Source organism: Leptonotus elevatus, chromosome 12 (assembly GCF_054856555.1).
Source record: "Leptonotus elevatus isolate MCC_2025b chromosome 12, RoL_Lele_1.0, whole genome shotgun sequence".
NCBI lineage: Eukaryota > Metazoa > Chordata > Actinopteri > Syngnathiformes > Syngnathidae > Leptonotus > Leptonotus elevatus.
The window spans coordinates 21,639,126-21,666,369 of record NC_141250.1 but is presented as its reverse complement, the minus strand read 5'-3'; the positions used below and the strand labels follow the sequence as shown (position 1 = coordinate 21,666,369).

At 42.2% G+C, this 27,244-nt stretch overlaps 1 protein-coding gene across 1 annotated transcript in view; it reads right to left on the bottom strand.

Moving 5' to 3' along the window:
• dnah7 (dynein, axonemal, heavy chain 7) overlaps positions 1-27,244 on the bottom strand; it is a 61,299-nt gene that overhangs the window by 17,213 nt on the left and 16,842 nt on the right. The window contains exons 21-51 of the mRNA XM_086090513.1: positions 26,789-26,987; positions 26,544-26,684; positions 25,847-26,059; positions 25,648-25,757; positions 24,473-24,641; positions 23,527-23,629; positions 23,226-23,353; positions 22,484-22,696; positions 21,583-21,681; positions 20,301-20,549; positions 16,365-16,514; positions 14,301-14,483; positions 14,002-14,178; positions 13,655-13,786; positions 11,714-11,935; positions 11,288-11,485; positions 10,949-11,104; positions 10,698-10,866; positions 9,725-9,851; positions 8,762-8,981; positions 8,031-8,657; positions 7,658-7,903; positions 5,945-6,174; positions 5,435-5,765; positions 4,527-4,870; positions 4,040-4,220; positions 3,769-3,954; positions 2,440-2,603; positions 2,168-2,322; positions 627-817; positions 142-275 (exon numbers count right to left, since the gene is read on the bottom strand). Of these exons, the coding sequence (XP_085946639.1) occupies positions 142-275; positions 627-817; positions 2,168-2,322; positions 2,440-2,603; positions 3,769-3,954; positions 4,040-4,220; positions 4,527-4,870; positions 5,435-5,765; positions 5,945-6,174; positions 7,658-7,903; positions 8,031-8,657; positions 8,762-8,981; positions 9,725-9,851; positions 10,698-10,866; positions 10,949-11,104; positions 11,288-11,485; positions 11,714-11,935; positions 13,655-13,786; positions 14,002-14,178; positions 14,301-14,483; positions 16,365-16,514; positions 20,301-20,549; positions 21,583-21,681; positions 22,484-22,696; positions 23,226-23,353; positions 23,527-23,629; positions 24,473-24,641; positions 25,648-25,757; positions 25,847-26,059; positions 26,544-26,684; positions 26,789-26,987 (6,147 nt within the window). The remainder of the gene's footprint in view (positions 1-141; positions 276-626; positions 818-2,167; positions 2,323-2,439; positions 2,604-3,768; positions 3,955-4,039; positions 4,221-4,526; positions 4,871-5,434; positions 5,766-5,944; positions 6,175-7,657; positions 7,904-8,030; positions 8,658-8,761; positions 8,982-9,724; positions 9,852-10,697; positions 10,867-10,948; positions 11,105-11,287; positions 11,486-11,713; positions 11,936-13,654; positions 13,787-14,001; positions 14,179-14,300; positions 14,484-16,364; positions 16,515-20,300; positions 20,550-21,582; positions 21,682-22,483; positions 22,697-23,225; positions 23,354-23,526; positions 23,630-24,472; positions 24,642-25,647; positions 25,758-25,846; positions 26,060-26,543; positions 26,685-26,788; positions 26,988-27,244) is intronic.

Below are 27,244 nucleotides of genomic sequence, written 5' to 3'. Positions count from 1 at the left end.
AGTATGAAAACTTAATATGTTATTGTACATCTAGAACAGATATAACATTTGCGATTAATCGGGAGTTAAGTATTGAAGTCATGCAATTAATTATGATTAAACATTTCAATTGCCTGGCACCCCTAATAAAAACGTATGTACCTTTTGTTCTCAGCTCCTTGCAGGATGAGAGCCTGCTTCTCTTCCTCAAGGTCGGGCCTCTCGCGGGCCACCACAATGCCCAGCAGCTGGTCCTGAATGCCCTCTGGGGTGATCATGAAGTTGAGCAGAGTCACCTACAGCGCAAGGATGGACCAAGATAGGATCGGTGCTCATCAGTTGCAAATCCTGAGAGTGACTTGTCATAGCTTGCAATTAAAACCGCATCAGCCTCTTCTTTACCCCTCCCAAAAGAAAAAAAAAAACATACCATACGATAAAACTCGTCCTTGGCACTGAATGTTTTGATTCTAACAAACGAGTTAAGTCGTTCTTGGAATTGAAAATGACTAAATGAACACAAATATTTTATGGAATGTTTGTACTGTAGACTTTGGCCAATGAGTATATAACATCAAGTCTATTCCACCAGGCTTTCCAAACAAGTGAACAAAAGCCGTCACGTGACGTCCGTCCCGCCCGCTTACCTTGACGGAGGTCTCGGGCAGGTAGTGCGGGTTGCGTAGCTTGGTGGTGATATAAAAGCGAAAGTTGGGTGCGTATTCAAAGGTGCTGTCTCCCAGGCGGATGCAAATGGCGCCGCCCTGTTTAAAAGTCTGACGGAGCAGCAGAGGCTCCAGGATGGGGTCCAACTCTTCGCCGACATTCTCCAGTAGGACTACAGGAGAACATTTTCACAATTAAAAAGACCCGATTGAATTTAAAAGGACCTTTTAACTGCTTGCATACAAATAGTTGGCTCTCTGGAATTCCCGCCGAGGCAATCGTTTGTTATGTGCACATTTTGGAAAATGCATCTGTGAGCGAGCGGCTCTGAATTTGGCCAAATTGCGACGTTAAAATTGCTTTTGGGACCAAGACTTGCCAGCTGGGCTGGCTGAAGATCCATAGCCATGTTCAAGCAACAACCACACTAAATTGAAATTCGTGATTGCCGTTAAAATCAGTTTTCTGACTTAAATAAAATAAGTTTATAAAATAATAAAATATAAATAATATAAAATAATAATAAAATAAAATATATGTAATGGATAAAATAACTTGTTTTGCATAACTCTTTTTGCTCTTTAGTATTTGCTTCCACAGTTCGGAGTTGCTCATCTAGTCGCAACGCCCTAGATTTCCCTTGTTTTTATAGACACCTGAAACGGTTTTAACATTTTGGAAAAAATTGCATAAAAGCATAATCTCATTTTAATTTGTTCTTCTTTAAATACACTTGCCTTACATAATAAAGCTTCTGTCATCACTATTGTTGCTTCTCTGTATCCTTTGTCTCAATGATGTAACTTGTATTACCAAAGTCTTGCCACTTTCCCGTTGCCTGCATTCACATTCGTGCGCAATAATGAGAAATCAGCGAGGCAAAAATAAATGATTACAATTGCTTGCCCTGACATGAATATTTATGCGGATCCCTATTAAGTATGATAATGCTGTTCTCATGTTGGGAACATTAACACTATCTATAAATGACAGAACGCCCGCAAAGCTTTTTAAGTGGCATTCAAAGACGTGACGACGAGCTTTGCTTCATTGGATGAACTAGGTCAGCACGTCGCTACTCTTAATATTTCATGTGTTTTTTTTTTTAATAAATGCATGCCTCGCTTATGAATGCTGGAAAATATCTGTAAAAAGACTTCGTCGGCCGTCGCACAAACAGGAGCAAAACGTCAAACTGGTTAAAAAAAAAAGTTGACAATTTAAGAGTCTTTTGTTTTTCATGCAGGTCATCTAACACGTTGCATTAAAAAAGTCTTCTTGTCTTGGATTTATTCATGTTTACCAACTGGGGGTCAAATAGCTCCGGGGGCATCTTTTGAATGATCACAAAAATAAAAATGCAGAGCAATAATCTTCAAATTTAAACTCACATTTGGCGAAAACGTGCAGAAATAAATTCCAACTGACACACAAAGAGCCACGGCGGCCGAAGCATGAAAGCGGAGCGGCGGGTTGCCGACGGCGAAAAGGGCGTCCGTCGCGTCACGTCACGCCGGCTCACCTGGCGTTCCAAACTGGATGCAGTTCTCCAGGGTGCGAACAAAGCCGGAATCACTCAGCTTAATGATTGCCAGGCTGTTCGCCTTCTCCATGTTTTTGATCCATTTGTTGGCCTGGCCCTGCGGATCGATCATCAGAGGCCACCGCCTGGCGTTGCTATAGAACCGCGCGCAGACGCACACAGACACACACAGACACACACATGCGAAATGCTAAACATCTTGTTAGCTTCACAGCAAACTCAATTGCCGACGCCTTCCGTTTATCCCTCACGAGATGATGATGCCGTTATCGATGGAGAAGCTGTCTGTCGGGAGGCCAGCGATGGTCCAGGCCCGGATTTTGACGAGCTCCCCCAGAGAAGTGGTTAGGGTCATGTTGGCTGAGGAGGGGATCTCTTTTTCCTTACATTGACTTGACCACTCTTCAATCTGCTCCTGGATAACATCAAATGTACACCGCGTTTGTGCATTAGTTGTTATTGTCAGTCAACTGTTAAAAGTTCCCATAAAGTGAAAATAAAAAGTGTCTTATAAATTGTACACACAACAGAGGAAAGTGTCAAAGTGCAACGACAACACACATTTTTTTGGCGGGGCAAGAAAACGTTGCACGAGTAAAACAAGGTGTGCTGATTAATATGAGTTAAGGTTGTTTATGAAACAAAAATGAAACAAAGCAATTCATCATTCTTGGGGATGGGCAGTAATAAAAACGATTTACCTCGTAATAGCGCACGAAAGGTGGAGGAGGGCCAGAAGTGCTAAATATATGGACAACTGAAATGAGGAAAAACTTTAACGCTGTACACAAGTCCCAGTCTTTGCAGGTTTGCATATTCAAACATTTATAATGTATTGAGAAACAGATCTCTGGTGAGCTAACAAATACACGCACGCACGCACGCACGCACGCACGCACGCACATACACATACTCACCCACACACACACACACAAAAAAAAAAAAAATATATATATATATATATATATATATATATATATATATATATAAAAATAAATAAAAAAAAGAGCAATGATGATGACATTTCCGAATGAACAATACTGAGCTCTTAGAAAAAGAAAAGGAAAAAAAAAAAAAGAAAAAAAGAAACAGATCTCTAAATTTACCTTACAGGGTTTTTATTATAAGCCATTTACTCATTTGCCCCTAAAAAAAAAAGTACCTCCTCCACATTGAGAGGAACCAGTTGAGGTGGCTGGGGCATCTGGTTCGGATGCCTCCTGGGCGCCTCCCTGGGGAGGTGTTCCGGGCATGTCCTACCGGCAGGAGGCCCCGGGGACGACCCAGGACACGCTGGAGAGACTGCGTCTCACGGCTGGCTTGGGAACGCCTTGGGATCCCATCGGAGGAGAGTGGTTGAAGTGGCTAGGGAGAGGGAAGTCTGGGCTTCCCTGCTAAAGCTGCTGCCCCCGCGACCCGACCCCGGATAAGCGGAATTGAAGACGGAACGGAACGGAACGGGAAAAAAAAAGTATAAAAACGTTCTATTTTAAATATTACCAGTGTCCCAAAGACGTATTTATACTTTTTATTTTATTTTTTTATGCTAGACCCTGAAAAAGCCGTGGCCACCCACCTACCTGTCTGAAGCTGGAGGTGAACGCTCCCAGGTAAGCCACGGTGCCCGCCGAGATGAGGATATCGCCGGTCAAGTTGTTGTAGAGTTTTCCCAGGTTGAGCGCCATTTCGTTCCAGCGCGTCTTCTCTCCGCCCAGGCCGCCGATCAGTTGCGTAGCGCGCTCCAGTTTCTTTTTGCACATATCCACCTGGAGAAACGTAAGGTCGGCGTTGGGACCAGTCATCGAGCGGCAAAAGCCATCGCATTTCGTAGGAGGTCTACAAATGAACAACCTCATCCTCCAGTTCAACTTTCTTCTTTTTCTGTTCGTTCAGAATCTGATTGAGGTTGAAGACTTCGTCTTGCACTTCTTTGAGGGCGGCTTGCTTCTTCTGCAGAACCTTCATGGCAACCCCGAGCTCCGACTCGGCCATGGCCAACTTCTCCTTCTTGGGCGCCACCACCTTGGCCACACTGCAGGACACACACACGTGACGTGTCATTTTCTCACTTTGGAGTTCACGTTAGTCCTACAATGACGAGACAAGCGTGTGCAAAAACATGGACAGCAAAGGCGAGGTACACATCGGGACGATTTCTAAGCCCGGGTCTGGTTTCTGATACAAATCAGCAAAGGTGAGATGATGAGCCCGCGGTGCTTCTTTACAGCAAGCCCAGCTTAGCATGTTAAAAACAATGATTTTCGAAAGCTGAAGGATGAAACAATGATTCCAAGGTAGCCCCGCCCCCGGCCGGCCGCTTTTTGTGTCTTGAACGCACCCGTCATACTTGTCCATGGCGCAGACCCACTTGCACAGGCCCTCGGCGGCGGTGGAGGCCGTCCGAATCTTCTCGGGTACGAAGTCCGGGTTGCTGATGTACCTGTCTCGGATGACGACCATGATGTTGGCGGCGATGTTGTCCTTGTCGAACTCGCGCAAGCTCTGCAGGAACTTGAGGTCGCCCAAGAGCTTTTTGGCGGGACCCCAGTACTCTTCCACTTTTTTGCCGCTCGCCGGGTCGACCACACGGTCGGGCTTGATCTTTTTCAGAATGCAGATCGCCTCCATGACCAGCTTGACGCCGCTGGGCGGGCTTTTCATGGACTTGACCAAAGTGATGTCCTGAAGACAAAAACGTGATGTCAGGCATTTGACTAGGACGGAAAACAACAAACGTTTCAGACTGGAATCCCTCAAAAGAGCATCAAAAAACTGCAACTCATTCACAATTTTGCAGCTCTGGTTAATAAAGCGGCTAAATATCGTATAGAATACCATTTAAAATGGATAATTATACCAACATCAGAGGTATTTATAGTTACTAGTACTTAAGAAAACAAATTAATGCTAATTTATTTCATTATTAGTAAATAATAAAAAGGGTAAATGTAAAAAAAAAAAAAATCTTTCAATAATAAAATGATCATTTAAGCTCATGTTGTATTTAATACAATCAGCCCAATTTCATTTTTTTTTTAAATGATTGATTTGACTTAATATTTGTATTTTGTGCAAAATGTTGCATTGTAACATGGATTTTTTTCTTCCCTTTATTTGTATTTTACTCTTACCCAGTTCATTTACAAATGTTTATTTTACAATAAATCCACTCAACCAAATTTATAGACAACAATAATTGGAATGAACTAATTTCATGCGACGGATGCCAATTTTTCTCGCGCTCACGTTCTGCGTGAGCGTATCGAGCGCCGACAGCGCCGACGCCAAAATGGGCATGGCCACGGCCAGGTCGGCTTCGCACTCGTCTTTGATGGCCTTGGCGGCCATGGCCTGCTCGTTGGTCACGGCCTCGTCCATCATCACCACCTTCTCCGTCTCGGCCGCCTCGGCCGACTCGCGCTCCACTTGGATCACCATCTTGTCCACCATCTTGCACGTCTCGATCAACTCGGGCTGCAGCGCCTCCAGCTGCACCTGCATGGTGGCCACCTGGGACGCCGCCGACTCCAGTTTCTCCAGTCCCACCACGTAGCGACTTTTCTGCGTCATCACTTCACTGGGATGGGGGGGGGGAAAAATCAGTTTGAAAAGTCGTCAAAAGTCGTCAAAAGTCGTCAAAAGTCGTCAAAAGTCATAAATTAGTCAACAGTGAACAGAACTGATTTGTTCATATTTGGCATAAAATTTAAACGGTAAACGTCACACTTGCTAAAAACGGCAAGATTGCAATCTTACGCTCGTTTGGCCTGCAGTAAAGTCTTGAAGGTGGAGATGAGCTCCAAGTAGGAGGTCGGGGTGACGTAGTTGTGGCGTTGCAGCTCGTCCATGAAGCGAGAGGACAGCTCGATGGTGGAGGTGTGGAAGGTTTTGCACATGTCGATGCAGCCGTAGCGGTGTTCGTCCGACATCTCCACGTCCTCCAAAAAGCGACACGCCACCGCCTGCAGCGCGTCCTCCGGCCACGTCTGGATGCGGGGGAAAAAATACATTCATTCGTTTGAAAGAACTTCTCATGTAAATGCAAAATACGTCATTTAAAACTCCATCCATCCATCCATTTTCTGTACCGCTTGTCCTCACAAGGGTCGCGGGGGTTGCTGGAGCCTATCCCAGCTGGCTTCGGGCAGTAGGCGGGGTACATTTACATTTAAAACTCCTTGCTCATATTTTCAAATTATATTCTTATTCTTTTATTTATTTTATAAAATTCGCATTTTGTTTATCTTAATTATTGTCATTGTTGCTATTTACGGAAGTGTGGACATTTTTGACTGGCAAATAAACTTATCTGCGCGTGCATACGTTCAAATGTAACGTATTTGCAAATACGATTGAATGTATTTGGGAAAAATTTTAATGTACTTCCAAATACTTTTTTAAGCATATTTGCAAATACATTCTAAAGTACCTGTAGGCTAAATGCTAAAAACGTGGCTTTTTTTTTCCATCATCATACCACAGGGGATTGACTTTCGCATGCACATACCCCGTGGCATTATGGGGGGGGAAATGACAGAAACAAATTATATATGATATGATGAATAAACAATGTTTACTTCTTTTTTTTTCTTTTTTCTTTTTTTTTCTTTTAAGAGCTCAGTATTGTTCATTCGGAAATGTCATCATCATTGCTCTTTTTTTTTTCTTTTTCTTTTTTTTTAATATATATATATATATATATATATATACATATTATTTTTTATTTTTTTTTGTGTGTGTGTGTGTGGGTGAGTATGTGTATGTGCGTGCGTGCGTGCGTGCGTGCGTGTATTTGTTAGCTCACCAGAAAACCTATTAGAAAAAATCTCATACCGTTCACCTAAACCGAACACCAGGAGACCCGAGGGGACCGAAGAAAACCAAGGAAGGCGAAATCCAGCACTGACCAGACACCCCCCACCAGAACTCCTCACCAGCCCAAGAAACATCCAGACCCCAACAAATGTTTACTTCAATAGCAAACGTACTGGTACAATGTACGTAGGTCAAAAAAAATTTTTTTTTTTGTTTAAACACTGTGGCACTGTGTTTTTAGTATTTAGCCTGCAAGTACGTTCGAACATACTTGCAAATATGTTTGAACGTATTAGTCAAAAATGTTTACTCCAAGTTGGCAGCTCCATGCTTCCGTAGTTATTGTTACGTAACTAAATCATAACTAACCAACTGTTCCATCAAATAGATTTCGAAAATACATATATATGTAAAATAAGTCATTTTAAAATAAAATAATTCAATCTCGTTTTTAATTGTATTTTTATTATATCTTAAAAATAACCAAATACTGTAAAAATGTTTGTATGTATAAAAATACAATATTACCGGTAATTAATAATAACAACGAATTCTTATTTGAACTGTATTTGTCAAATTAAACGACAATTAAGCAATTGTTGACTCCACTAAAGCGCATGCAAATGAAGGTCTATCGAACACAGGAGTGCCAACCTGGAACCAGTTAATGGTGCAGCAGTTGATGAGTGCCGGGAAGCGCCTGAGCCTGTTCCTGAAGGCGTCCCCGATGGGACTCATGGCCAGAACGATGTGCATCTGCGAGCGGCAGCGCTCCACAAACATGTTGAAGAGCGCCAAGTTGCTGCCGTCCGTCTGCTTGTCGCGTTCGCGCTGGCGGTCCAGCACTCGCATTTTCTCGATCACTTCTTGCTTCTCGTCAACCGCAAACAGGTTCGGCACCTGGAAAAAGTGACCAACGGAATCAGACGACAGCAACTTTTTTTTTTGCAAATGTCTACAAGATTGGATGTCTGGATGAAAACTACCTGGTAGCGTATTCCACTCGAACCTTCACCCTTCCACTTACCTCACCCGTGTTCAGCATGTTACCAATATCCTCCAGGAAGGACTCCATTTTGATCTGGGTGTCGGTGAAGAGGAAGACGCCGTGAGCTTCGCCCGACGTGGACCTGGTCATGATCACCTTCAGGTCGTCGTGCCACTCCACCATGCCGTAAGTCTTGGAGATCTCCACCTGGAAGAGCTCCGCCTCGGCCATGTGGGCCGCCAAGCGGGTCAGGGACTGCCGCCCGCTGCCGCCCACGCCCACCAAAAGGGCGTGTCCGCTGGGCTGCTTGAGGATGCGGGAGATGCGGGAGACGTGCTCGATGGCGAAGCGGAACAGCACCAGCTTCATGGGCGCCTTGCTGATGGTGTTGTACTCGTCCAGGTGCGACTCCACCACTTGGCGGAGCTGGTCCAGATCCAGCACCTCGCGGTAGCTGCGGTCGTCGCCCTTGGGATCGTGGAAGTCGCAGAACATCAGGCTGCGCAGGTCGTCCTCGGTGACCACGCCATCCTGGTCCTGGTCCAGATTCTGGAAGAGCTGATGGAAGTTCACTTCCATGTGAGCTTTAAACACCTCGTGCAGGTAGCTCACGAGCCACGAGCGATCCGAGTCTTGGACCAGACGATCGTAGTACACTCTCAAGACCTGAAGGCGGAAAAAAAGATGAGACGGATACGGCGGCTTGCAAAAGGACCGGACCGGACCGGACGGGCTTACTTCTGATCTTCCATTTTCCGGCGATGTCTTACCTCGTGCACCCACAGTCGTTTGATGATGTTCGGATCCGGGGCGGTTTCGGGGCGCGACAGGCAGATGCCCTGAATGACGCGGGAAATGTCACGTAGGTTGAACAAGTAGTGGGACTTTTGGGGGGTGGGCAGAAGGTTTTTGGTGGCCTCCTTGTACACGCACATGGTACCTTTCACAATCGGAGGGGTCAAGGACGCAAAAGGTTTTGGGAAAGAAAACCTGAAAAGGCAAAAAATTATAAAACTGCTGGAGGATTTTAATTGCGTGTCGCTTGCTTGCGCAAAACAAAAGAAATCAGAACATATTCGTCCAGTCCGAAAGGCTTTAGTACTTAAACTTCACCTTTACAGATGCGATGATCTAGAGCAGTGGTTCTCAAATAGGGGTACGTGTACCCCTCGGGGTACATGAAGGGGGTACGTGAGAAAGTACAGTATATGTAAATATTTCAGAAAAATAGACATTTTATATTCAGTAGCCTCTCCCATACCTGAATGGTTCGACCCAAGTTGACACTTTTTTAAAATTCAGTTAATTGTATATTTTTTGAGAACAGAGCTTTACTGTGACGGAACGGAACGGAACGGAACGGAACGGAACGGAACGGAGCTTTACTATGATCCCAAACAAGAACACACTTTGTTGATTTATGTGCGCAAATCATTATTTATAATGAATTGATTTCCTTCTAAATAGTTAAAGAGAGACCACGTGAATGCAAACAGAGTTCCACAGTTTAATAAATCAGACATTGATGGCAAAAGCACTCTTTTTTTTTTTTTTTCATTTTCAACCAGAAATGCTTTGTGATGGTTAGGGGGTACTTGGCTGATATAAATATTTCACAGGGGGTATGTCACTTGAAAAAGGTTGAGAACCACTGATCTAGAGTGTTGCTGCACACTGCCAAAAAAAAGTGTCTAATTTTATGACGGGGTATGATCATGTAATTGTGTCGTTACCGTATAGTAAAATGCCAGTGTATGATCCTGGAGAATATGGTATACATGGTCTTCTCGTCAAAATCGTTAATGGTAAGCATGTTGAAGTGGCGCAGGTAACGCGGCGTCACCGGGTTTCGCCCTCCGCCTGGAGAACAAGACGGACAAGATGAGAAGGATTGAAAGCTTCTACATGAATGATCATTCATTTTCAAGATTTTGCCAATTTTCCGACATTCTAATCCTTTTACATTTCTTTCTCAACCACTTCAAAGCATTCCAATTTCAAACTGTTAAGCTCATCCAGGACATCCTTGGAACGGTCTTTCACATTCCCCCCCAAAAATGTCCACATTTTTTAGCATTTAAAAGACAACGTTCCCTGGATTGGCTGGCAACTAGTTTCGGGTGTACCCCGCCTACTGCCCGAAGCCAGCTGGGATAGGCTCCAGCACCCCCGCGACCCTTTTGAGGAATAAGCGGTTCAGAAAATGGATGGATGTCAACGTTCCCAAATCAATGCAGACATTTTACAAATTGAAGTTCTCCTACATTTCTTAACCGATTCAATTCAATCACTTCAGGACACATACAGAACCTTTTCTTTCACGTTTTTACAAATTCTCACATTTTTCAGTATTTTGCATCTCCCTGAAAAAATCCCCCATTTAAGAGAGATTTTAAATACCTCCTCATGCCACTTGAATTTCAAATTCAGGTCAACTCGGAAACTATTTCTCAAATTCACCAAATTTCCATAATTCTCAAAAACTTTCCAGAATTAAGAAATATTTTACATTTACCTCAGTCGACCACAATTTCATGTCCGATTGAAGTCATTCTGAACTTCAAACAGGAAGGACATCCTTCAAACTTTTTTTCATTTTTCAAAATTGCTTAGAAAAGTATTCCACGTATTTCCATGACAATGTTCCCAAATCAATGCCCCCCCCTCCTCCCGCACTTCTCAACGGCTTTCACATTTACTACTCACCAGGCGGCCCCATGGCACACATGACCTGAATATCCACCAGTTTAATCATGGAACAGTCCTTCAGGTCGTACCAGTTCCAGTGGTCCAGCCACTGGCGCAGCAGCTCCACGGGGGGCTGCGCGCCGTATACTTCCCTGGCAGGCATGTTCACGTCGTCCACGAATATCACCTGATCAAATACATTTGTACATACAGTGAAAAGTAAATCACAGAACTGGGTTTACTTGCAATGACAACATGTCGACTGGTACCATTTTCTGCCCCATGGGAGGACCATATACTCCTTTGCGCCGCTTGTCCAGCTTGGACATGATAATATTCTGAGTCTGGGCAGCTGTGGTCTGGGCTGAGAAGTTGATAAACAACGGGTTGTACACCTCCTTGTCGACATGATTCAGCAGGAAGTCCTTGGGGGGGGGGGGGGGGGGGCATTAGCATACACAGTATAGATAGACAAATGATAACGTGTTTTCTTAGGTGGTACCTGGTGTACAATGTTTGACAACCACTATGTTATACATTAAAAAAAATATATAAATAATACATTGGTGGATTAGCATGAGCGGTAACGTAATTGAGGCAGCGCTTACGGTAATGTAAACACTTTTGCCAGTCCCGGTGGGGCCGATGAAGATGGTGGGCTTTTGGTTGGTGACCAGGAGCTTCATGAGCGCCGTGTAGCGCACCGTGTTCTCCGTGGGCACGATGATCTCGTTAAACTGCATGTCCCTGGAGAGAGGCGGGGCTTCCTTCAACTCCTCCGTCCATAGCTCCCATCTACCCGAGCCCTGAAGGAGGAGTTTGGGGAATTTGTCGCATTCGTCATTACGCTTGCAGACAAGACATGCAAAGATGCTCACGCCATATTTAGCACAAAGCTAATTTCATCTGTAATCCAGAACAAGAATATAGCAAAATGTAGTATATGAATCTTTTTTTAATTGTATTTACTTTATTGATTAATAAGTATATATATATACATTTCTGTCAAGCGTCTCAAACAAGAGCAGACCAACCTCTTTAATGAATCGGTACTGGTACACCGTGTCCTCTTGAGGCAGCGGCACCAACAGCGGCTTTGTGGGCGGTCCCACCTTGGTCAGGATGGCGTGGGACAAGCGAGTCTCTTCGCTAAGCGGACCGCTCAGAATCTCCCTGACCATGTGGTCGAATTTGAGGCGGCCCACATCGTTGCAGCTGGCGCCCACCGACCAAACCAGGCAGAAGACGAAGATGCCCTGTAGGAGATGTCGAGCAAGACCACTCACGCCACTTTTAAATTGTGAGGACAAAAATGCATAAAATGTCTTTATACCCAATTGATCTATTTTGGACATTTTTGAGGGCTTTTGACATTTTCAAAAAGCCACTAAATCACAAGATGGGGAAGTGGGGGGGGGGGGGGGGGGGCACTTCTGAAATCCTTAGAAAACTCAGCCCCAGGACCAGTTTCACTTTTCACGCAATTTGGTAGACTTGCCTATCACAAGTAGACCCACAAAAAAAAGTCTCAAAAATGCACGTCATGTTGATATGAGCAAGAATTTGAACATGATTTAATAAATTTACAGGCGTCATTAAAATAAAATTCAGCTAGTTTAACTTTGGTTAAATTTGGTAGACTTGTCTATCATGAGTAGACGCAAAATAATGTCTCAAGAACCCATGCCCGAAAACACACAAGAAGTCAGTCACTTTGGTTTAAAGCTGGTATTTTAGGGTCCTTTGAGCCATTTCTCGCCACGTGAGATTATCAGGTAATAAAAGCCTTTGGAACTGTTTTACATTGTGAGGAGAAAAAAAAAGCATAATTGTGTGCTGTGAGTACCGCTCCATTTCAGATAAAAGAAATCGTAGTGTTATCGCCATGTTTAAGACTATTACGCAAATAAATGACCAAGCACGAAACAACCAAAAGCAGCAGAAGTAATTTCCAAATTGCTATAATACAGCAAAAGTTGACTATCTTTGTGCAAATGACTGTATTGAGGTATTACAAAGGAAAAATGTTCCGAGCAGTACACAGTCATTAGAACTTACGAGCAGCGGAGACGTCTTTGTTGTGCAGAGGGAAAAGAACAGCAGGAATTCTGCGGGAATTGCAAATGACTTTGGAGTCCCGTGTTAGATCCTGCTGTTAAAAGGTTGATTAATTGTACGCTTGTAATGACAATGACCGGCTGGGGATCACGGGAGAGAACGCTGATCGGCTTTTTACCCTGACATGCTCCGTGGGGGGACAACAGCAATGATTGAAAGACATGAGAGTGTGGCAAAAAACATATATAATTGTGTATCACGCAGGGAATGGAAGGAAAGGCTCAGCTCCCAAAATAGTAACTCCAAGTGCGACTGGACTGAAAATGAATACAACACTGCGTTAAAAAGAAAAGCTTGGAATCGCAGTTTTTTTATTATTATTATTCCTGATTTTCCTTTTTTCTTTTTGAGGGCACCCGCGCCCACCCCACCTCCAGCTGCGTGGTAGGGCAGAACACTGGGGAGGGAAGGAGAGAAGGAAGGACCGGGGGATGGGCGGCACCCATGAACCCCAGGCCCGGCAGGGAAAGGTCCCGGTAGTCACGCCAGCGTGCCTAGTGAGAACTAATCCTGTTACTGAGTTCGCCAGCTCACCGACTGAAAACAAAAAAAGGGGGGGTGGCTACGTAGTGGTGGGGCGGGGCCACAGATGCACTGCGGTCTGCTATTATTCCAACAAAATGTATCTCCTTGCTTGAAAACTGCAGTTTTCGCAAGCGTGTGTAACCTGGTGACAATGAATGTATTTTAGGGGTCCCAAGCGCATGAAAATGTCAGCAAAAGTGCAACAACTGTGGCCCTGTGATGGATGTCCTTTAAAACTGGGCTATAAAAATCAACTTGGCAAACTATATGTCCTTTACGGCTACATCCTTTGAATAGCTGCTCATAGGTGTGTTAATCCCGGCCATACAAACCTCCAACCAAGAGCAGATGTCATTGTCACTCATGCGCTTCATCACGTTTGCGTCGTGAAACTCTTCCATCATGCAGTCCATCAAATTCATCAGAGCCTTGACCAGATTGCTGTCCGAGGTAGGCGACAACTCCTGAAAGAATGCAAGCAAGAGAGGCTTTACTTTTTTATGCTACTCTAAATTCAAGTCTACTTTCTGTCACCAAGCTATCAGGTGCGTAATAGAGGACGCACTCGCGGTTTGCCAAATTGCCAAACACGGTAAACCGGACTTGCCCCGGCACGAAAATGCCAAGCGCTTGTGCGCCTGTCTACAAAAATTGGGCCCAAGGTCCCATTTTACGGCACCGTTGTGGCTTTGCGAATGAGCTCCAGGCAGGCTGGCAGGATGCGTTCGAAAAGGCCTCCGATGAGCTCTTTGTGTGCCGCGGTGACCGTGGCGGGCAGGACGTTGAACCACGACAACATGAGAGGATGCCAGCCCAGCATGTGCGGCTCCATGTAGATCATTCCACAACGAGACACCTGCAAGAAAAACAAAAAAATATATTTGACCTCTTTCTCATTGTTTTTTTTTTTTTTTTTTGCGAATGTGTCGCAGGAATATAAAGGCAAAAAAAAAAAAATCATGTGCAGCAATCTCTCACAGTAGCCGGGGACGCCACTTCCAAGTCCATGGGTTCGAAGATGAGGCTCATCTGAGGGGACATCTGAATGATCTCGCCGCTCATCAGACACAGCTTCTTGTTGTCGTCCAGCACCGTGTTCATGTTTTCGATCCACACAGCATCCACCGGACCGTCGAAGATCAGCCACTTTCTGTCAGGGGTCTTGAAAAAGACACACAAGCGCCATCAAATGGATGTCGTGTCTACTGGCTTTTGTGAGCCAGCAGTTATGACTGGCCTGATTGTGTTTGCTGAATTGCTTCCTCAACCCTCTAAGATGCTAAATAAAGTATTTATGGCCATTACAATAGCATGTGTTCAAGTACTAAATGCCACAAGTAACTCTTTTAAGGAGTTAAAATGCAGCGTGAGCCCGTATTAACGAGAACTACAAATTGAAACAAATTGTTACGATAACTGTTTGAAATATTAGCACCCTTTACGCTCATAAACATTGAAATAGGATATGAACTATAATCTAGAGCTGTCAAATTTAAAGCGTTAACTAATTGATTAATCACAAAAAAATGATCGTATTAATCATGTATTAACACAGATTAATCACACTATTAATTTGGACGCAGGTGATGATCCTTTTAAGGTGACAGCGGATGGTTACGTTCAAGGTAGCAATAAACATAACTACATGCATTTAATAAATGTTTACATTCTGAATATTTGCAATTATGTCAAACTATCGGGGTCATTTTTTCCTATTTTAAATTATGCAAATAATTAACTGATTAGAAAATCAGGAGGATGAGGACGTAGAATGGATCAAAAAAATGATGAAGACGTCCTCATAACATTAAACGTCAAAATAATTAACACATAACAGGTGCTCTTTAAATTTGGCAGGCAAATTTTTTTGAAAAAAACCTTTTTAAATTAAGCGATTAATCGTGATTAATCTGATTAAAAAATTTAATCATTTGACAGCTCTACTATTATCACAAAGTGAAACGGCAACTTTAACTGTTTGAAATATTTTCACAGTTTGAGCACTTTCAAAAATACTCAATACAGTATATTAATAATCATAACAAACTGCAAATGTAACCTTAACCGGTTTATTGGTTGCTTTTATATCGTTTCTTCCCAAGTCTGCACCACAGTAAAACATCTGTAGCAGTTAATACGAAGCATCACTGGGGAGTTAGGATGCATTTGATTTGATTTTTAAATCATGGTTTTGTCACGTATTTTAATAAACATTGATTTTGAGCCGTTGTCGATATGTGGCACAGTTGTGTGATGTTATATTGCGCTTTTGTGTAGTATTGATGATTTCTACATAAATCCCCCAAATACACTGGATTAGCTACCAATAGAAATTTTATTTTAGGAGCCACGGTAGTAAAATATACCGATTTTTTTTAATAAGTATTAATGGAGATTTAAAGTTTCCAAAAAGAGACTCAAAGAGCTCAAGTGTATTTGCGACTAAATCCTTTCATCCTTACGGCCATATTGAATCGACGTCTTTCCATTGTTTGAAGGTCACAAAAGAAAGACGGGATAGAGTCGCAAGTGGCGGCGGCGGCGGAAGAAGATGCCGTTCATCAAGCCCTAAGCGGTCTTAACACGAGGTAGCGGCTAACTTGACTGGCAGGCAACGACTTGAATTGTCGATCATCAAAAAACTCATGCGAGACTCCTGACCTGAAACCATCTTCTGTGTGTGTGTGGGGGGGGGGGGGGGGGTGGAGGAAATGTTTCGTCATAACAAACAACAACGCGCACACTGCTGCTCGATTCAAATTGGCTGGCAAAAAGGGAGGGAAAAAATAAGGCCTTGCTATCCTATTTTTGTGGCACTCTGTCATAATTTATCAATATTTTCCACCTGGCGACTGACCAATAATATCAATTTGCGATTTGATAATTCCGTATGCTAAAGCTGATCTCGTCTTATGCCGGCCATCCATGGAGTTCCCCTGCTTTACGTGTTCATCAAATCTATTTTATAAACTGCATTTAAACGGGCAAGCGTCACAATTGAAACAGTTAAGTCGGACCAGATGTAGGAAATGGCGTCGTCACCTGGGAAGAAGCAAAGTTTCTGTAGCTGACAGCCAGGATGCCGTCGGACCATTCGTGGGAAACGGGGTCAAACTGACCGTACAGCTGCCCCATGGTGATGGATTTGGGATTGATAACTGTGATCTGCACTTCGTTTTCCTCCATCAGGCCCTGAGGAGAGAAATGCAAACAAATACGCACTCACAACTTCTACCAGCAGAATCGAATGAAATCCCATACAAAAAAATCTTCACTTGGGGCGGAAAAGGTATGAGAATGTCATGTACCAAAAATAAATGTAAAGCAAAAAAAAAAAAATGGCATGAATGCATCAGTTTTGTTTTGTGGTTACTGCACAAATAAATAAATACAAATCGACAACACTTTTCACTTTTTGCACAGTAGCAGTCTTTTCAGGTATACAAGATTATTTATTATTTTTTTTCCTCATGTAGTTTTCTTTGGTCCAAATATGTTGATAGGTTGGAAAAAGAAGATTTTATTCTCATGTTTTATCCTAAGAAAACACATATTTGTTCTTGTAAAGATTACAACTTTTTTTCCTGTACAAAATATGACTTTACGTTACAATTTTTTAACTCTAAAAAAAAAACCCCATTAAAGTCAGGTAAAAAAAATATTCCTTACAATTATATGTTCTATGCACCCCACTAGCCTAAAACGATATTCTGACAAATATTGAGTTTGTGGAATATGAATTAAGCAGCAAAATTCACCGTTTTTTTTTTTTTTAAATCTAAGTGGGCGGCCATTTTTCCACTTGCTGTCGACTGAAAACGACATCAGAGTTGTGCAGGGCTCGGGTAACAATCGATCACGGCTCAGCCAGCCATGAGCAACAGTGATGTCATTTTCAGTTGACAGCAAGTGGAAAATGGCAAAATGGCCACCACCCAACATGGATTAAAAACGGGTGGATTTTGCTGCTTAATTCATATTCCACAAACACAATTTTAATCAGGATGCCGTGTTAAGACTTGTGGGGGCCGGCAGAACATATTATTGTAAAATATATTTATATTGACTTGACTAACCTTTTTATGAGGAAAAAAAGAGTGGGTGGAAAATGATTGAACATGAACTTGTGAGTCACAAACCAAAAATATGTTGGGGGTTTTACTGCAGGGTTATTATAGTTTGGGAATTTTTCATTTTAGTTTGTTTTTATTTCGTTTTGAGTTTTGGTTTTTAAATGTAGTTAGTTTTAATTAGTTTTCAGGGTGGTTCTGTTTTTATTAGTTTGAGTTATTTCATAAATGCTTAGTTTTAGTTAGTTTCAGTTATAGTTTTAGTTGTTTTGTTTTTTTAAAGTGTATTACTTGTGCGCAATATTTAAAAAAAAAAAACACCATAGGAGCAACGTCATCTGAAGGTGCTTTTCTATTTGTCACGCAGCAGTAAGCGGGCCTGTGTTGCTCTTATTTTGGGACATCCTTTTCTGATTTTATTTTGAAAGAACTAACCCCACTCTGACTGCAGGTCACTTGCTTTTCCTCCTTGCCATGCTCAGTTCCGGTTCCTGATTGCTTCCACCTGTCTCCAATTACCCACCTAATAAATAGACGGCATCAGCCACATTCAAGTGCTGAAGTGTCACATGTCGTGCATGGAAGCGTTCGCACAGCCCTTAACTTGCTTTTTTCCCTCCTGAGTGGAGCGCCTTTAGTTGTCCCTTTTTTTTTGAGTACCCTGTTTTTTTCTCCAGTTTTGAGCAATTCGTGTTCAGTGTTTTTTGCCACTGTGCTAGAGGTGATTTTGACTTTGTGAATAAACTGCTGCCGTTGAGGCCAACCTACTCCCGGCGCTTGTGTTACTCCTCATTGTATCATTATTGGCCGCTGATTGATGACGTCACTTTTGTGTGACGTCCTTATTCCGGTTAATATCAAAATAAATCTACTTAAAATCACATTCAAAATGATTCCCGAAGGCTCATGCGTTAAATTAATTACCAAAGACAAAAACAAGGACATTTTTGCTATAATTATAGTAAGTTTTAGTCAGTTTTGTAAACATAAAATGTAGTTTCAGTTAGTTTATTTTTATTTTTTTTTAAGCATTTTTGTTTTTATTTTATTTCGTTAACGAAATTGTTTTTTAAATTTTTGTTTTAGTGTTTCCGTTAGTTTTAGTTAACTGAAATAACCTTGTTTCACTGTAGTACAAAGTATTTAGTTCCTTACTTTTTGAAGGATCATGCATTAAATTAATTACCAAAGACAAAAACAAGGACATTTTTGCTATAATTATAGTAAGTTTTAGTCAGTTTTGTAAACATAAAATGTAGTTTCAGTTTATTTTTATTTATTTTTAAGCATTTTTGTTTTTATTTTATTTCGTTAACGAAATTGTTTTTTTTAATTTTTGTTTTAGTGTTTCCGTTAGTTTTAGTTAACTGAAATAACCTTGTTTCACTGTAGTACAAAGTATTTAGTTCCTTACTTTTTGAAGGCTCATGCATTAAATTAATTACCAAAGACAAAAACAAGGACATTTTTGCTATAATTATAGTAAGTTTTAGTCAGTTTTGTAAACATAAAATGTAGTTTCAGTTAGTTTATTTTTATTTTTTTTTAAGCATTTTTGTTTTTATTTTATTTCGTTAACGAAATTGTTTTTTAAATTTTTGTTTTAGTGTTTCCGTTAGTTTTAGTTAACTGAAATAACCTTGTTTCACTGTAGTACAAAGTATTTAGTTCCTTACTTTTTGAAGGCTCATGCATTAAATTAATTACCAAAGACAAAAACAAGGACATTTTTGCTATACTTATAGTAAGTTTTAGTCAGTTTTGTAAACATAAAATGTAGTTTCAGTTAGTTTATTTTTATTTTTTTTAAGCATTTTTGTTTTTATTTTATTCCGTTAACGAAATTGTTTTTAGAAATTTTGTTTTAGTGTTTCCGTTAGTTTTAGTTAACTGAAATAACCTTGTTTCACTGTAGTACAAAGTATTTAGTTCCTTACTTTTTGAAGGCTCATGCGTTAAATTAATTACCAAAGACAAAAACAAGGACATTTTTGCTATAATTATAGTAAGTTTTAGTCAGTTTTGTAAACATAAAATGTAGTTTCAGTTATTTTTTTTTTTTTTAAGCATTTTTGTTTTTATTTTATTTTGTTAACGAAATTGTTTTTTGAATTTTTGTTTTAGTGTTTCCGTTAGTTTTAGTTAACTGAAATAACCTTGTTTCACTGTAGTACAAAGTATTTAGTTCCTTACTTTTGTCGTACATTTGTCGTTAAGATGACCATCTGCTTGACACAAGCAAAAAGATAACATTTCAAGACCAGACTTCAGAACAATGATGGAAAAAGTTTCTCAAAGAGAAGAAAAAGCAGGCTTGTTTTTGACGTGATGAGTGGATTGCGCAGCGCGGAGGAAGACCGTGATGAATGTGGCTTTCCCCGACGTTCTATCAGCAGGCCTTCGTGTGTCTCCTCGCCGGCCGGGCGGCATCTCAGCCATGTAAACACAACTTGCCAGTTGGGCCAGATTGATAGTGACGGCAAACACAAATCGGATAAGACATATTTACTAAGGTATTTCAGCACAAAACAATTTGACTTGTATTTGGGGGGGCTGAGCAAGCGTTCAGGGTTTTCCGGCGAAAAAATGCAATCAAAAACTATTTGTTAAGATGATCTTGACAAATTGGCTGAGTTACGGCAGCAGAATAGATGAGTCGAACCCTGAGAACGAGACGGGAAAGCAACCAAGCGAGCAGTAAAGGGATTTACATCAGCTATTGATCAACACTTGGAGACATGTGGAGTCCCCCCCCCCCCCCCCTGAAAAAAAGAAAGACGTATGCCCTCACTTGCACTTTTCTACTGACAATCCTATAAATCACCAGTCAGCCATTTGTTGTTTGTTACACAAATGCATGTACTTCTACTGAAGTACGCGACGTGAATACTTTTTTTTCCTGCCCTACCTTCACACAGACATCATGAAGGGCCGCCGAGAGCACGCGGTAGGCGGAGGTCTTTCCTCCGAAGGGATCGCCCACCAACATGAATCCGTGCCTCACGATCATCATCTCGAACACTTGCAGGATCTTCTCGATGAAGAAGTCGGTAACTTGCAGGTTCATTTCGTTGCAGTTCTCCTTGACGGCGTCCAGCAAAGTGCTGTAGTCTCGGTTGGGGAGCGTGACGCCGGGGAAAAGGTCCGACGTGATGCCCTGACGGGAAGACAATGGGAGAATATTGCATTTGAAAGACACAACACACACAAGCTCTTTTGCAGCATGTCATTTTTTGCATGTTATGGCGGCTGGTGCCACAATAAAATGAACCAAATACATTAAATGAGACATTAATGCCACCACATGCTATTTATTAACATGTCTATGTTTTCCTTTTTTTTTTTTTGAAATCCAGCACCGACCAGACACCCCCCACCAGAACTCCTCCCCAGCCCAAGAAACATCCAGACCCCAACAAATGGACGGGGGACCGCAGCACTGCTTTATACCGCGGCCCCCAACCGATGGCACCCCCACAAGCCCCCCCCCCCCCCCCCATGTCTATGTTTTCCAATTATGTGTTAGCATTAGCATTAAGCACATATCCCATCAATCTGATATCTCTACAAGACTAAAGCTTTTTTTTCTTATAAGAGGGAGATTACAATAAGAATAAAGTTGTTTTTTAGGACAAAAGGCATGTTGTAACTCATTTTCACGGACGCAACCCCCTTCGCTCCCGGCTGTTTTACTGGATTTTGACTGATTTTGCAAGGCCCACAGAATATTATGTTCTATTGTTATAAAAAAAAAAACATGACAACAACCTACCAAAATCAAGATTAGAGTCTCTTGTTTCAGCAGGAACAAAAGTAAATTTCTATCTGTTTCCGTTTTGCAGCAATTACCATCAGAATATAGCTAAGTTTCATCATTATTCACATTTCTGTTTAGAACTGCGGGGAATACAGCTTGTTTGCAACATGGGCCTTGTTGATCTCTTATACTCTGCTGCCACCTGCTGGCCGTTTCTGTAATAACTACCCTTGCTTCAACCGTTCTCTGCAGTTTAGAGGCTGCATCAAAGCTCTAGCATAAAAAAAACCCATCATGTATAAATAGGTCTTTGGGACACTGGTAATATAATATTTAAAATAGAATGTATTTATACATATTTGGGAGCAAACGAGTTAAGAATGAAGTCCTACTTTTGGGAGGGCGCAACTTATGGCGTTTTATTCGTACGTACCCCAAACAGTTGCAAGTCCTGGGCCAGAAATTTTGGCAGATTGACGTCAATGATGGATCTCAGGAGCAAAGTGTCTTCGTTCTCGTCTGGAAAAGCAAGCTGCAATCCAACAGACATGAAGAGGACATGTCAGATTATGACAATTGCTCTCCACACAACATCATTTATGTCACAAATCTGTCTCTCCATTTTCTACATCATTTATCCTCATTAGGTTTGTGAGTGACCTGCAGCCGAAGACGGCTGACTTTGAGATACGAGCCGAATTTCCTTCGTGATCACGCTTACAACTCAAAACGTAACAATTCAAATCATCTCCATTGAAATGTACTAAAATGACATTTAAAAAAATATATGTTTTTTTTTAATGAGTAAAAATAGAATTGGATAATTTTGTGCTTTATAAAAAAAAGAGAGTAAATAACACACAATAGACTTCATCTTCTAATATTTAATATTGTTATCTGTCAATATGTTCCACCATACTATATGTATTCAAAATATCCATCCATTTTCTTCACCGCTTGTCCTCTCTGTTGCGTAAAGGTAGGAAAACTTGTGACAATCGATGCTAATGTTTTGCCATGTTTTACATTCATGTTAGCATTAAGCTAGCGGGCCTCATCATCATCAAAACAAGATGCGCAAAAGTTTCAAGGACCTATGCCCAAAACTGAACAGGAAATTTGGGGGCTCCTATTTTGACTTTCTTACTTCACCCAGATGAGCCAGAATCAGATCCTACATACAATAAATTGCCAACCATTTTTCTTTAATATGATGCACATTCTGAGGATTTCACATGAAAAGCCCATTTCAAGCTCTTTTACAAACTTGTCAATCAAATTGCTTTTCTCTTAGCGTTGACCGGGACAAAAACGTTCAGCGTGACCACGCCTACCTTGAGGTTTCCCGCGGCGGTCAGCACAGACTTGACGGCCCTCATCCCGTAGTCGTAATGATGCTGCATGGAAAGCTGCTCCGAGCACAGGCGATAGGTCGCCACGATCTTCACCGAGAGGGGCCGCGCCGTCACAAAGCCGCACGAGTACAGCACGATCTCCGCGATCAACGCGTAGTCCGGCACCATCATGGCCACGGTCCTGAACAGTGCCTGTGGCGTACCTCGACTTAGTGTCCTTTATATATAAATTTCATTTATATATATAACATGACGTGTGAAAGGATTCAAATGTATGAATCTGTTTATGATTTCCATCCATCCATTTTCTGTACCGCTTGTCCTCACAAGGGTCGCGGGGGTTGCTGGAGCCTATCCCAGCTGGCTTCGGGGCAGTAGGCGGGGTACACCCTGAACTGGTTGCCAGCCAATCGCAGGGCACACAGAGACGAACAACCATACTCACAATCGCACCTATGGACAATTTGGAGTGTCCAATTCACCTGCCATGCATGTTTTTGGAATGCGGGAGGAAACCGGAGTACCCGGAGAAAAGCCACGCAGGCACGGGGAGAACATGCAAACTCCACCCAGGAAGGCCGAAGCCCGGACTTGATCTCACAACCTTTGCACTGGGAGACGGACGTGCTAACCAGTCAGCCACCGTGCCGTGTTTATGATTTCGTAATTTTGAAAAACTCAATACGTTGGGGCCCTCGCAAGTCAGGGTAGCGGCAAATACCTTAAGGTTGTCCGGAAGCTCAGAACGTCCGGCGTAACCGGGGTTCATGGTGATGAACACGGCACAGGACGGGTTCAGGGACAGTTCCGTTCCTTCGAACATCAGCAGCGTGGCATGGGCGGCGATTCCTAAAGTCGCGGCGGCACAGAGCGGACCAACCTCCGTTATTCGCTTCCATTTTTGAAGTACGGCTGTTTCGTTAAAAACTGTGGGGAAAAGCGAAGCTCTGGGAACACTTTGCGGATGCACAAAGTATTGACAGCGCTTGGACTTTTACAATGATTTATGCAACAAACCGAACCTCTCTGTATGGTGAGGATCTGCTGAGCCACCACGGACAGCACTTCCAAGTCGATTCTGTTGAACTCGTCGAAGCAGGCCCAGGCTCCGCAGGACAAAAGGCCCTGGTCACACGTGCACTCGTTATCATACAATGCAAGACCAGTTTCAGTATAGTTAAGTAAAGGAGACGTACAGTATGGTGTCTCTTTCGTCACAATTCGCAACACTTCCCATATGTCTTCCTATTTCTTGTCTTTCTGAAATGAGCTCGTTTTGGAGTGGCATTATGCAAATGCAAATTAGGAAACTAACATTACACTTGACTTCAAAGCAGAATGGTTCGTTCACAGGTGGGGGTCTTTATTGTTTAATAGGTGTCGAGGCACTGCAGGGAACGCAACGATAGTATTTGGTTTGAATCCATGCATGCCATGAGTGCATTTTACACAATATGTCCTCTTGAACTCATCTGCCCCCAAAGACGTATAAATACGTTTTTATTTATCTATTTATTTTATTTTGTTTTTTATGCTAGAGCATACAGAAGAAGGCTTTGATGCAGCCTCTCAACTGCAAAGAACGGTTGAAGAAATGGTAGTTATTACACAAACGGCCAGCAGAGCATAGGAAATGAACCAGGATCATGTTGGAAAAAAAACTCATTTACTCAGAATTCTAAATAGATTTGTGAATAATGATAAAAAAAATAGCTATATTCTAATGCTAATTGCTGCAAAACGGAAACAGATAGAAATTTACTTTTTTATTTTTTTTTAAAGAAGAGACTTTAATCTTTCTTTTGGTAGGTTTCATGTTTTTATAGCAATCGAACCCAATATTCTGTGGGCCTTGCAAAAATCAGTCAAAATCCAGTCAAACAGCCGGGAGTGAAGGGGATTGCTTCCGTGAAAATGGCTGGGAGTGAATGAGTTAAATACATAGAACACGTCAGAACCCGTACTCACTTTAAAGAATTTTCCCAGGGCGAGGTAGTCGAGTCCATCGGAGCAGTTGAAGACCACACACTGCTTGGCCACAGCTTTGGCCAAGTCTTTGGTGGTTTCTGTTTTACCTGTGCCTGCAGGACCCTCAGGAGCGCCACCCAAATGGAGATGGAGAGCGCCAAACAAGGTGCTGAAGGACAAAGTGAATTCAATGTGATCAATACGTAATATGCTCTGCCCTTTGTGCTGTTGACACTGACACGAGTTTCGCTGCGAGGCTTAAACCGCTAATGCTAAACCCGCCCACACAATAATGAAAACGGACATTTTGGGCAATTTAGCATTGTCCGGCTGTCCAGAGTATGAAGTTGAAATTAGCATAAGCATGACTAAGAAATGGCCAAAATGACCCAATTATGGCTGTTTCCAACCAAAATGGCTAACTTTTTTTTCAAGTCATGGCTTCTTGAGGCAATTTTTGTGGGTCTATTCACGACAGCCGTGCGCACCAAATGTCTTGGTGTTAAGGGAAACTTGCTTCAGAGGCTACTGAGCCAATTATGGTGGGTCATGCTTGCAACTCCTACTAAATTTTTTAAATCAAAATGGCTGCCTCCCTGTGTCTTTTTGGTAGCTAGAGATGCCTACCAAATGTTACGTCTGTAAGGGAAACGTTTTCAGGCTGGTGTCTGTGGATCTCACTCGGCTTCGTCTGTCCTTCCTTCCTTCCTTCGGTCTCTTGAGGTCTCCCTGATTTTTTTTGGATTTTTTTTGGATTTGTTGGAATTTAGATGTTTCTTGGGTTGGGGAAGAATTCTGGTGGGTGGCCCGGTGGGTGGTGTCTGGTCGGTGCTGGATTTCACCTTCCTTGGTTTTCTTTGGTCCTTCCTCGGGTCTCCTGACGGCGGTGTTCGGTTTAGGTGAACGGTATGGGATTTTTTTCTAATAGGTTTTTGGTGAGCTAACAAATACACGCACGCACGCACGCACACGCGCACATACAAAAAAAAAAATGTATATATATATATATATATATATTTTTTTTTTATATATATATATATATATATATATGTATGTATATATATATATATATATATATATATATATATATATATATATATATATTTAAAAATAAAAATAAAATAAAAAAAAATTAAAAAAAGAAAAGAAAAAAAAAAGGAAGAAGGTGGCTTTACCGGTAGCAGCGATCGGTCAGTGGGGTGATGACCAGACGCAGGGTGTTGCCCAGGTACTCATAACCGTACGGCAAACCTGCATTGATCATCTTTGTCTGGAGATCATCTTCCTGCACGACACATCACAAGTTAGCCAACTGTATATTTCTTAACATTTAAAAAAAAAAAAGTTGGGGGGGGGGGCAGATATGTTACATACCACCCAGTAGTAGCGCAGCTGGCTTTGCCACAAAAAGTCGTGCTCATCGCTTATTCCCTTTTTCACCAGCAAGGCCAGCACATCGCGGCCGTGGACGTCCAGTACCACGAGAGCGCCCAGGGTGACCCGGTTCTGTTTGGACAGCTTGCCCCGCACCAGCTCCACGATGTCGTCAATCTGTCGGTTATTTTGAGCCAGGTAGTCGTCCAGGGCCTGAGTTGGTCGAGATATGATGTCAACGTGGGTGAAAATTACATTTTCAAAAAGTCCAGCAGTCCATAATTGTCCATAATTGCCACAATATTCTTGTGAAGGATCCAATACATTTGCGATAAATAAAAAGCAACATCAATCGGTAAAACATCTGGAGCTTCCTTTTCTTCATTATGTTCACTACCTGTGAAGTGCGGCACAAAGCTTGAGGACATGCTGCGAGGGCGGAATAGCAAGCATTGCATTCAAATCAAACAATTTAGCCAGTTGCAAAGGGAGAAATCATCTTCTGCTCACTTACAAAGAAATCTCCAGTTGCAATCTTTGCTTATTGGTACCAATTACAGACAGATCATTGGACGCATAAAAACAGCACAAAATCAAATGTGCATTTTACTGAGTCAAGTCATTCTTTTATCGCTTAGCAAGAATTATGGCTCCCGCGTATTGGCTAGCGGTTAGCAACCTTTCTCCACATGATCACCTTCTGTCCTGATTTAATGGCGTCGTGGATATCTTTGGTCCAGTAGACTTGTGAGACGCACAGGACTGCCTGACCGGGCCATGAGCGCACCCAGTTGATACGCAGGGCTTTGGGGTACGCGACGATAGATTCCCCGACCACCTGCGATGGACCCCCCCCCGAGATGGGACTTCAAGTTAGCGGGGGTGAAACAAAACAGTACAGCTCAAGGTGTGAAATAGACGACAACAACAAAAAGGGGACACCTTATGCAGGGACGCAATCATGTCGTTCTCCAGTTCCAGAAGCCATTTTTCCACCTGGCCGCGGGCGTTCGGGGTGCAAATGATGTCGACGAGCTGGACTTCTTCGCCCTCGCTGCTCTTCATGTGAGTGATGTCAAGTTCTTCGGTGAACGTCACGCGGGCGATGCCCTCGAAACACTTTTTCAAGAAAGGCTGCACTCTGAAAAGACGCAAAGGAAAGGCGTAATTTACTGGAGAGTTGAATTCTGTAGGAAATGTCGATTTGGAAAAATATGGCAAAAACGCAAGAGAATTTATCAGATGCTAACACCAGTTGGTATGCTAACATTTTGCAAGATAGCATTTTTTTGTCTATCTTCATACACTGTTGTTTTTAACTAAAAAAAATACCAATGTATTGCCCGCCCAAAAAAAGTTTTATTTTTTTTCTTTTCTGTGTCGTTTCTCAGTCATGTG